This window comes from Mesoplodon densirostris, chromosome 12, assembly GCF_025265405.1.
Source record: "Mesoplodon densirostris isolate mMesDen1 chromosome 12, mMesDen1 primary haplotype, whole genome shotgun sequence".
In the NCBI taxonomy this organism is placed as follows: Eukaryota; Metazoa; Chordata; class Mammalia; order Artiodactyla; family Ziphiidae; genus Mesoplodon; species Mesoplodon densirostris.
This window is the reverse complement of record NC_082672.1, coordinates 25632907-25645502: the sequence shown is the minus strand read 5'-3', so window position 1 is coordinate 25645502 and position 12596 is coordinate 25632907. Positions and strand designations below refer to the sequence as shown.

The 12596-nt window shown below is 35.9% G+C and overlaps 1 protein-coding gene across 6 annotated transcripts in view; it reads right to left on the bottom strand.

Moving 5' to 3' along the window:
- Positions 1-12596, bottom strand: part of REPS1 (RALBP1 associated Eps domain containing 1) — an 80088-nt gene that overhangs the window by 20760 nt on the left and 46732 nt on the right. For all 6 annotated transcript variants that reach the window (XM_060115108.1, XM_060115111.1, XM_060115109.1 and 3 more), the window contains exon 9: positions 3125-3246. In XM_060115108.1, coding sequence (XP_059971091.1) covers positions 3125-3246 — 122 coding nt within the window. The remainder of the gene's footprint in view (positions 1-3124; positions 3247-12596) is intronic.

The window sequence follows — 12596 nt, the reverse complement described above, 5'->3', positions numbered from 1 at the left end:
AGAATAACTTCAAATCCTTCTTTCAAAATCCAAATGTTAATGCACTGATTTGGTGGTACTAATGAATTCTGAGTACCAAAGTTTTGGTCAAAACAAAGCAAGTCAGTGCGACTTGCCAGTGCGACCCCTGAAAGATGATTCTATTATGTATGTGCACATATTCTGTACGTATGTATAGATATTTAATAAAATATAATTGAGATAAAATGCAAAGAATTCTGGAATTAATATAAGTTTGAGCTTATGTCAATCTGTAGCAAGTCAACCCCTGTAATCAGCATAATGAACAGGGCCATGCCAGACCACAAGACAAAACTGCCAATCAGGCACCCACCTCCAACCCCATGCTAGAAAAATCAGAATGCGGCCACAATGAGAGCAAATCAAGCAACTGAGTATGTGTTATATATAGAAGATGTATTTTGATATGAAATACTACTCTTCTAAAAGAGGTATACAAATATCATACCTCAAATTAGGTGGAGTGATAAGTGATTATTCATTTTAGTAAATTCCATTTGAAGATCTTAGTAATAAACAGTATAGGATTTTATATCAAAATCATATTAAAATTATCATTAAAATTTGATTCTTAAGAATTACCAGTTATACTCTGAAGAAGGAAAAACATCTGCACATATACAATATATACACACGAATGTTTACACACAGACACACCTACTCCATTAACCGAAATCCTCTTTTTATAATTCAGTATAGAAAAGTATACATTTTTATGCTTCAAAGTTCGACTTACTATTTAAAACAGTAATATTCAATTTGAGAAGACATGTAGAAACTAAATGTTAGCAAATGAACACATTTATAAAAATTATCTACAGAAATGGCTAATGCAATCATTCAACAGCTTTCCCTAAAGATTAGTTTTAAAATCATAAAATTAAGATATACTAAGAAATACTGATGCATTGAGCATGTTTCCTGAATAAAGATAAATCCACATTATCCTGGGACATCACTTTAGGGAAGTGACTTACCAATATTTGTTAATATAATTAGTTTCTTCAATAATTATTGTTGCATAGGTACAGAAGGAGTTTTAAAAATCCTAATTATCTAACTATGGAAAAAAGTTTAGATGCAGAATATTTTTTTCCAAAAAGAAGACATTTGTCTACCTATTTGGTGGCATGAGATTTTACTTGATTTTACAAGACTGTATGTAAGCTAGCTGGAGAGCAGAGAAACACTCTTATCTTTGTAACTTTAGTGTAATGATTAAGAGCACAGGCTCTGGAACCAGATGACTGGAACCCTGGTTACGCTGCACACCTGCAGTCAAGTTATCTAACCTCTCTGTGCTCCAGTTGTACCATCTGTAACGTGAGGTTAATAATGCCTATGTCACAGGACTGTTATAAGGATGTAAAGAGTTAATATATGTAAAGAGCTTTTTGAACAGAACAGACACATCAAAAGTGCTCAATAAATGTTACGGATTGTTATTAGTGTATCCCCTACAGTGCCTCATCCATATTTGCAGGTGCTGAGTAAATATTTGTTGAAAGAATATTAGTGCTTTGAGGTAGAAAATTAAAATATAATTTCCATATCCTAAGTAAATTTAAAAAAATAAATATTATTAAAATGTGTCAAAAATCAATGTTAGTTTTAGTAACATTTTGATTTTCCACACACAGTAAAAAAAAAACCAGTTATGACATTCATGTCCTTATTAGCAAACACCACAAAATGAAACTTGGTAAGAATATTTAAGAAGGGAAATGCAACTGCTTACATCAGATGTGAAAGGGATTTCCATTGCTAGTCTTTAATGATCACATGTGATTTTTACTTAGAATGAAGATGGGCTTTTGAACTGACATGCTTTAGAAAGAGTTGCTTTTTTTTATGAACAGATATCAGTAAAGATACTCTTTTAATCTGATACTGCTTTTTAAAAAAAATGACAGAAATGAATAAAGGCAGAAAAAACAGTGGTTTCAAGAACACTGACCCTATTCTCCATAAAGCCTTTCTACTAGCAAATTCTTTCAAGGCTTAAATCTTCCCTCCAGAAAAACACTTATATAAATGGTTTTATACCTGACAGCATGACGGATGTGTATTATAATGTCTCAGAAGCAGGTATCTGTGATTACATCATAAAGCAGCAGCAAGTACTTTAAACCTGCCAATTACTTCTCTTGTTTTTCAGTTGTCCAAAATTAACTAGTGTCTCTTTAAACCCAGTATTTTTCTGGTTTTAAAAGACAAAGAAAGCACAGAAGCTTCAAGCACTATCTAAAAGTGATACAAAAGACTGTAAGGAAAAAAAATATAACTTGTTCACAAAGAAAAGTGCTCTAACAGGCTGAGCAGTGGTTTTCAATTGAAGTTCTACAGAGCATGAAGGTTTAACAGAGGGGCCTCAGAGGGTGCTTTGTGGAGGCAGGGCCTCAGGTCCTCTTCCCTTATTCTAATCATAGTGGCCCTACTTTTATTGTTTTGTATAATGGAGTTCCAAAGTAATGGGGGGTGGTTCTCAAATTCTGTTTTCCACGCTGGGCTTGGTCTTATATAACATGGTCTTTAACCGCTGCATTTAATAGGGCTAAATCATTCCATTTTGTATTAAATAAAATAAATTACTATGAATAGCCTGGAATGTAGAAAATATTTTTTTCATGTGGAAAGCTGGTTTAGTGGCTTCTCATATCACTTCTGATGCTAAGATTCCAAATCTATTATCCCAGGCCTTGCTTACAGGAATGAGAAGGCAGTGTGACACAGCAGGTGTGCTAACTGACTGAACGTCCAAAGGACCTGTGTTCAAATCTCAGCCCTTGTCCCTTACTGGCGGTAAGATATCTTGTCCAAGACATTTACCCTTTTGACTGTTAAGTTCATGCATCTGCCCCATCTAACTCACAGGGATTTAGTAGGAATGAATGGTGGAAACTAAATGATAGTATATACATATGAAAAAGTACTTTGAAAACCTCAGAGTCATATAATTACAAATATCTATCACAGTCACATTTGATATGGTCCCTCAACTATGCACACACGCTGAAAGAGCTATATGCTGAAATTACCCTGCTCGGAACTTCTTACCTTAAAAAAGTGAATGTTAGTGAGAGAAAAGGGAAGCTTTGCTAACCTCACTGCTCTGATTCAGCTCAGGCCAAGTCTGGTTTAGTGACGGCATTGATGGAGACTTGCTTGGAGGTGCTTCTGCAGGAGAGCCTGAATAACCTACCTCACCTGGCTGATCCCCAACGTCTGCAATTTAAAAAAGAGAAATTCTCTATAAACAATATATTTTAGTTTAGGAATATTTACTCATAAAAACCTAACAGAAGGTTTTCACAAGTAGTAATTTATAATCTGAATTTCCTTTTCTCACGTTCCCAAAACAAACATCTTAACAATCAGACAATCAGGCAATACTTATTCCTGCAACTTACTGTCTACCTGAAACCAGAGTTTTCCATGAAAATAAAATCTAGTTAGAAATAAGTAGAAAAAGAGTGTTGTACATAGCAATGCAATAGGGTACATACTTTGAATCTTTTCCTAGTAGGGATGGATTTGTACCAGTTCCCAAAGTGTATTCCATGGAATATTAATCAGTAAGGTATTTTTAAATATTAGGTTTTCTATTCAAATAAATCTGGGGATACTATAATTCCCTGTTGGAGTGTCCCCACGCACATTTGTATATCAAAGACTTGTCATGTTTAAATCAGTTTTTCCCAAATATAAACCTTTTTTTATCAGACAAAAATCCCTCAATATTCCCTTGGCATATACTTTGGGAACTGCTGATTTACACTAATTTTCTCGTATTTTCTCTACAAGTCTTCCTTGTTACCAAGAAGCAGCATATATTTTCAAGGCAGACAGCAAAAGGAGAGAAAGAGCCCAGGCATGAGCAAAAAGCAAAGTCAATGAGCCCACACGAAACAAACTTTTATCATTAGGCTCACTAGCATTTACAGACTTAACTGAGAGAGCTACAAATCCATGACAGGATTTCAAAGTGGTTTTTAAAGAATTATGTGATATCATGTTCTAATTTTAATTAGTTAATAAGCCCTCTCTAAGCTCTCAAATTGTAATTTAAAAACAGAAGGAATTTAATGGTAACTAAATTCTCATTCCAATCGTCCCAAATTTTACAGGGCTTTGAATATAATCCCAGTCTGAAAATCACATTGATTGCCAAATTAATGGGGAATACCTAATCTGTTTAGAACCTGTATCAAAAATATGACTCTAATATCCATCACTATCTCATTGTTTGACCATGGGCAAGTTGAATAAAATAAATAGTACCTGAGTTTCTCCATCAGAAAGAAAGACATCTGCCATTAAATGTTAGTACTAGTACTATACTTCAGATTCCTATACAGACAGCCATATAACAACTTAGCAATGTATAGGTTTTAACCTTCCAGTCTATTCATAAGTAAATCCTTCACATTTTAGTGCCTAGCACAGGACCTACCACATATCAGGCACTCAAATATTTATTGAATGAGTAACTTTTGTGTGTTCTTCTTCATTTAAATTCATTCTTCTTTACCATTATTTTCCTAGAACCAAAATTAACTATTGATACTCTGAAGAAGTCTCAAAATTTTTCTTCACCTATTCTGTTACATGACTACCTCAAAACACCTCCCTTTTACTCACCCTGACATTATTTCTTTATAGTCATATCACACTGCAAGTTCTAATTTGTAGTCCAGCATCATATTTTGATAAATTTTTGTTTTCTAAGATCAAGCATTGTTGCTATTTCTTTCTTAATTCTATCTCTTTCTCAGTAAAAGTGCCAAAGTGATATAGAACAAATAAGAGGCAGAAATGCTTTATATAATGTTCTATGAAGACCTCTTAACTCAAAGCTCTTAGAGAAAACCTAATGAAAAAATTATTTATAATAAATAGTAGCAGCAAATTCCTCATGGAAATAGCTTGTGGTTTTCAGTGTAAACAAAAATCATGGACTTTTTTTTCTATGGTAACACAGGGAGATGAATTAGCCTAAGTTATTACATATTAAAGATGGTGGCAGAGCAGAGTCGCTCCCGGATGGACTCGCCGGTCTCGGCCTCTATGTTCACCCCCGAGCCCAGCTCTCCGGGGGCAGCTGCCGCCCGGCTCCACAGCGGCTTCAACTTGGACTGCAGCGAGGACGGCAAGGCGCTTGACGGCAAACTGGAGCTGGACCTCACCAGTAAGATGCTTCTAGTGAGCCCTACATCAGAGCAGTATGACAGCCTACTTCGGCAAATGTGGGAGAGGATGGACGAGGGGTGAGGGGAGACCACATATGTCACTAGGCAGAGATCAGGAGACATGGGTTCGAGCCCTGGTCCAGGAAGATCCCACATGCTGCGGAGCAGCTAAGCCCGTGCGCCACAACTACTGAGCCTGCGCTCTAGAGCCCACGAGCCACAACTACTGAGCCCACGTGCCACAACTACTGAAGCCCGCGCGCCTAGAGCCTGTGCTCCTCAACAAGAGAAGCCACCGCAATGAGAAGCCCGTGCACCGCAACAAAGAGTAACCCCTGCTCGCCACAACTAGAGAAAAGCCTGTGTGCAACAATGAAGACCCAACGCAGCCAAAAATAAATATCAAATAAATTTATTAAATTAAAACAAAAGGAAAGGGAGTTAAAGAAAGGATAATAGCTTTAGATTTGATAGTTTACCGGAAGTGAAACTCTGTCAGAAGGATGGTGAATGAAGAAGCGTCTTTAAAAGATCTCCCAAAGCAGATATTAAAGAAAAGAAAAATAGAATAAAAATAGTATTAACTATAGGATGATTAATTTTCAAAAGAACCTATTTAAAAGTCATACTGCATTATTATTTCAGTTTCAAATGTCACCTTAAGGCAAACTGGGGACCTGATTTGACTTGTCTAGACCTCTGTTCTCCTGTTAGTCTTCTACTGACAAATTTAGGGCCAGAGTGTACACCATCCCCACTGCAGGGAAGTTCAGGTTTGGGATGGATTCTGGGTACCTCTTTGATTCACTAGTACCAAGCTGCAGTGGGTCCAGCCCCTTGAGGCTAAGAACTTTAGTGTTATTCACCCAAATAATTATACTTCATAGTCATTCCACTACAGTTATTTTCCTACAGTAGCAGTTCTTATACTGCGAACTGTGGACTCCTGGGAGTCCCCATGACACTGTTAGGGGGGTCTAAAACGTCAAAATTATTTTGTAATAGTAATAATGCTTTTTCTCTGTGTTGGCATATGCACTGATGGTGCAAAGGCAATGGTGGGTAAAACTGCTAGCTTATTAGCAAGAATCAAGGCAGCGGCATCTAAATATACAGTGATTACTGCTACAATATAGCAGTCATTGTATTCTTTACCACCATGCATCCCAGTTAAAATATGTAAAAATAAATAAATCAATAAATATGCATGACAATTTCACTGAAGGATGTTCACAATGAAGCAGTAAACATTATTAGTTTTATTAAATCTCACCCCTGGAAACACATTTTTACAATATTCTGTGGCAAAATGGGAAACACATATGCAGCACTTCTCAAGTGCCACGGTGGTCTCAGTGCGACTCAGACGTCAGCTGAACAGGCCACTATTATTCTTGAAAGAACAGGTGATAAACTGTCATTATTCAGACATGGCTATTAGGCAGGGATTTTCTCGAAAATGGATTAAGTGACCCTGTCCCTTCAAGGAAAGTAACAATTTTCAGTATTTGTTACTAATGATAAAGTTTGAGCTTTTAAGTGAAGGTTAGAATTTTGGAAAATGTACATCTATGTCTATAAGCTCAAGAGCTTCCCAGTACTTCCTTGATAAGATAGGCTGTGATATTAACAAACACACATTTTGATATTTTATAATAAAATGTCCCAACATTTGAAAGATCTGTACAACTCAATGAACTGATATTTTACAAATAATCAGTGCATTATGTTACAAAGCCGTGCATGGGTAAAAGATTCATTCAAAGCTCAAGACAGATCTATGTAACAGTACAAACAATTCATTAATATGGTTTCAGCTTTTACACTGCAATTAACCTTTAAGAAATTACCACTTGTTGAGCTTTGGTGCAGTACCAAAGAATATCCAAAATTATCTGAAAATAGTCCTCCCTTTCACTACGTGAGGCCCAATTTTCTTCATGTACTAAGGATTGGCATCCTTTTTCTGCAAAGGGCTAGCCAGTAAATATTTTAGGCTTTGCAGGCTATAAGGTCTCTGTTGCAACCACTCAACTGTGCTGCTGTCAAAAGCAGCTATAGGTAATTCACAAAGGAATGGGCTTGGCCCTGTTCCAATAAATTTTTATTTATGGATGCTGAAATTCAAATTTCTTATATTTTCATGTGTGATAAATATTATTCTTTTTTGAAAACAAAAACCACTCTTTGCTTGCAGGTTATACAAAAACAGTCAGCAGACTGGATCTGGCCTCAGGGCTTGGTGTGCCAACCGCTGATATACCTCAAACAAAGTAACACACTCATCAGATTGAATGCAGAATGCAGCTAGTTGAGATTCTAAGCTGTCTTCTGTTACACCAAATATGAAAGAGATTAGCAAAAGTGTAAAACAATGCCACCTTTTTCACAATTTTTTTATTTTGGAGAATATGGTTATTTTCCTAAAAATACCTATGCTAATATGTAAGGGATTTATTCTTGTTACTTTAAAATAAAGTAGTATTTTTAAAAAATGTATCAGTTTTAATTTCTAATAGGGTTACTATTGACAGATCTAATCTACAAAAAGAAAGCCTTTTTTGGGGTCCACAAAAATTTTTAAGAATGTAAAGGGGTCCCTAAGATGAGAAAGTTTGAAAAAAATCACTGTCCTAGAAAATTCAAAAATTATCTCTGGAATAAATTAGCAAAATTACACACTACTTCTTTCCTAACTTCATATATAGAACAACAAATGGCAGTAGAAAAAGAGCAAATTACCTATGTTCTAGAAACTAACAGTCATGAGTCTGGGAAGAGGCATTATGTCTGTAAATAAACTACACTTCCTTCAACTTGGCTCCTTATATAAATACTCCAACAAAGAGCTTCATAGCCGCCCACAAAAGTTAGTCTTTAAGACTGTATCCTTACGGAGGCAGGGGTGTAATTTTACTCTTACCTGATGCAGTGTTCCAACCTAGCCTCCTGCTGGAACACTGCGTCAACCCTGCCTCCCTTCTGAGGGTTCTGCTCTGGCCCTGACATCATCAGAGCATCAGGGCTGAAAAAGAAGAGCATGAGCCTAAATTATTGGTTAAAGTCAACCCCAAAAGGGCTTTTATGCAAAAAGTATTTCCATGTATAAAAGTGTACCTGGAAGGCACAACCCAGTGTGATCATACTGATGTACTGTCAATCTACATTTAAAAGTTAGTAATGATAGGGCTTCCCTGGTGGCGCAGTGGTTGAGGGTCCACCTGCCGAAGCAGGGGACACGGGTTCGTGACCCGGTCCGGGAAGATCCCACGTGCCGCGGAGAGGCTGGTCCCGTGGGCCATGGCCGCTGGGCCTGCGCGTCCAGAGCCTGTGCTCCGCAACGGGAGAGGCCACAACAGTGAGAGGCCCGCGTACCGCAAAAAAAAAAAAAAAAAAAAAAAAAGTTAGTGATGATAATATGAAAAGTGCAAACCTTATTTTCAGGATCGCACTAGAAAATAAAAACACTGTCAGTAGTTTTCATCCTTCTAGGCTCCATAGACCCTAAAAAGTTCCCAGATTCAGTTCAGTTCAGTGTACCTGCTGAACAACCTCTTTCTTAAAGAGAAAGAACCTCTTTCAGTTTCATTCTAGGTTTATAATCTACCCACCCCAAATTTCTCTCATTTTCCTACTATTATACTCAATACACTAAAAAATTGTTTCAAAATGACTGCCAGCTATTATCAATCTAATAGAAATATATACACTCCCTAAAGTCTTATGGTTTAAAACTTATTTTCTTTTCAAGTAGCAAAACAAATCTAGGAAGAATTCTTCAGTCATGTAGGTTCAAGGTTCTAATTTCATTTATCAGCTTCATCTAAGAAAAAGTAACTATATCTTTTATTTGAGATGTGAATATTATTTGTACAAGAAAAAAACATTTAAAATTTAAAAAAACAGGTGTGGATAAATTTTAAGTTAAAAAAACCCCCCTATAAATAGTACCTTTTTCATTCACACTTAAAAGACAGGGATAAGCAATGCATATGCAGAAAGAAATTAAAGACTTAATTTAAGATATGCTTTGTTTGCCTTGAATGATATTACATGGATTGAAAAACTAAGTTCTATTTCTAAAATTAATTCCACTTCTCCCCAATACTCCACAAAATGGAAACTTACTCAGTAAGCAGATTTTAAGAAGGACTATGTAGAAGTCTATTAGTTTTGAATTAAAACCAAAGATTTTTTAAAAATGAATGTAAAAACATGTCCAACAAGGCTTGAAAACAATAAAACACTTACCCCAAATACTAATTAAATTGCATTTGTTGCCTCTTTTTTTTTTTTTTGCAGTACTGATCAACATTTTATAGCAAATACTATTTGGCTCAGCTATTATACTTCAAAGAATATTACCCACAGATATACAGGAGGTTTCCATTATCTAAGTATAAAGTTAATCCACTTAAAATAAGGACTAAAATTTCATAAAGAGAAAACACAACTAAACTGGGGCGTTTTCTTCAAGACTTACACAGAAAATGAGCATAAAGAACAAACCATAAAAGATGTTAAAGATTTTGGGTGAAATTTGGTGGCAAAATTAATAAAAGCATGAATTCAGTCAGTGAACATTTACTGAGGGCCTATAAGTAAATATAGTAAACAAAGATACAGTATTGAGCAAGAAGACAAGGCTCCCATTTATTTCCATGGAGTTGTCGTCCTAACAGAGCAAGACAGACACCCTTCACTTCATTTTGACTTTCACAACACAATCATAAAGAAAAAAGCTCATTTCTGTAAAAAATAATTAACGGTATTGTTAAGTATTCCCAAAGACTCTTACTAAATCCACTGATATTTAAACCATAATCTTTTAAAGCCCCTATCGTGTCATTCTTGCAGAGATTTTTCTCCTTCAAGTATCAGCTAGCCTTGTCTGTCACTGTTTTTGCCAGGAATTTGAGGAGTTTAGTTATTTTGTCCAGTTTCACTAAATGGTGCACGTTTGCCAATATTTACAATTGTACTGATTCATCACCTCCAATACCCCACTATCTGAAAAGAAATGACACGAGTGCTAAGAATGTACACATATATGGGGGGGGGGCTTGAGAATTAATTCCTTAGGTGTAAAGTTAATGATGAATATTAGTGCTTATTTTCATTTTCCTCTGCAACTAAAGGCACTTGGAGAGTAAATTTTCCAAAACAAAGATTCGAGGTTCTCTGTACAAAACAAAAATATATGTATCTTTTTTTTTTTTGCAACACCATTTTAAAAGTAAAGCCAGGAAACTATCCGAAAATTCCATCAATAAGAAACTGGTTGAAGTAAGGAACATTCACTAATTATGATAAAGAATGTGACAGCTCTATATGTAACAAAGTGCAGAGATGTACAACACTATTAGAAAAAAATCAAGGACGTGAATGCACTTGTGTAAAAACAGATAGCTGCATGTGTTACTTCTGCAGGCTTTTGTATGTTAAAATTTTCTGGGTGAACACAAGAGAAACTATTAACATTGATTAACTCACATCAAGCTAGTCTCAAGTATGTATTTTTGGTATATGACTCATAAATAAAAAGTCTGGCTTTTAAAAATATTCATGTTAAAAGTACCACTAGGAGCTTGAGGACCTATGCTATCTATGCACCATATCAAGAACAGTGAAACACATGCTCAAGTTTACTGTACAAAGCAGCAATTATGGAGGACTCAGAATAGTGAACAAATTCCTTTACCTCTGAGCATCTCAAGCAGATACTACTGAGGTGCTCACGTGAGCAGTGTGGTGTGAAGACACGAAACAGTTTTAAACAAGTGGTTCAGCCAATTTAGTCATTTCACAAATGTGAACGTCTACTTATGTGTACTCAATTTGCACCCTGCTAGGTGCTTAAACATGATGAACAAGACCAATCTGGTTACTATCTGCCCAGGAACCTCTAATCTAGTTTAAGAGAGATTGACCAAATAATCGCAAAAAAATACACGTAAAATTGAAACTGTGCTACAAAGATGATTCTTTGGAAACTGAGTTTAAGAGGTGGAGATTGAGTTTAAAATGTATAATAACTCAACGTGTTTGTTTTTTTCTTTTTCTTTAAGATACAATTGTGGTAGGCTAGCAGGTCGCCTTAATCTTTTTTTTTTTTTTAATAGAAGATAACCATTCCTAAGAGGGGGGAGGGATAAATTGGGAGATTGGGATTGACATATACACACTACTATATATAAAATAGATAACTAATAAGTACCTACTGAATAGCACAGGGAACTCCACTCAATACTCTGTAATGACCTATATGGAAAAAGAATCTAAAAAAAAGAGTGGATATATGTATATGTATAACTGATTCACTTTGCTGTACACCTGAAACTAACACAACATTGTAAGTCCACTATATTCCAATAAAATTTTTAAAAATTTAGAAGAAAAGAAGATAGCTATTCCTAGAAGATTACCATTCTTTCTTGAATTCAGCTTCAGAAAGCCTCCACAGATGAATTCTTGTGTGTTTTCTTTTATAAGACAACGAAAGTCAAGTTTCCCTTTTTATTTACTCCAGCTGTCAAATTCAGTGATGTTCAATGTTAACTATTTTAATTCAGGTCTACACAAGTACTTCTACCTCTGGTCCTTTGTTGTTCTGTTTTATCTGGTATATTTAATCCTATAAATCTGTTCAAATGACTTTGGAAAAAATACATATATATCCCACCTATGTTTGCATGCCTACAGAAAGCTTAGCTTGTTACTTCAAGCAACTATAACTCAAGTCATCATTATTCATCATCTATTTTTCTGTAAGAGTTACTTAAATTGTAAATATAGAATACTTGTGGAGCTAATATTTTAATATGTCCCAACATCATAAAGTTAAAACAAATGACTGGGCTTCCCTGGTGGTGCAGTGGTTGAGAGTCTGCCTGCCAGTGCAGGGGACATGGGTTCGGGCCCCGGTCTGGGAGGATCCCACATGCCGCGGAGCGACTAGGCCCGTGAGCCACAACTACTGAGCCTGCACAGCTGGAGCCTGTGCTCCGCAACAGGAGAGGCCGTGATAGTGAGAGGCCCGCACACCGCGATGAAGAGTGGTCCCCGCTCGAAGCAGCTAGAGAAAGCCCTCGAACAGAAATGAAGACCCAACACAGCCAAAAATAAATAAATAAATTTATTAAAAACAAAAACAAAAACAAATGACTATTTTCAAAGACAGAAATGTTAAGGAAAAAACACTACTTTAAAAATGGCACATATTGAGCATAATTTACTCAATAATTATTTACTGAGCTAAGGTCCATGCCTGCAAAGTGCTAGGTCCTGAGGATACTACAATGAATATGATACATTTCCTGTTTTTTTTTTAAGGCGCTCAGAGCGTAGTGGTAGAAAGAGGAAAAAAAAAGAACAGGATTCAGCATA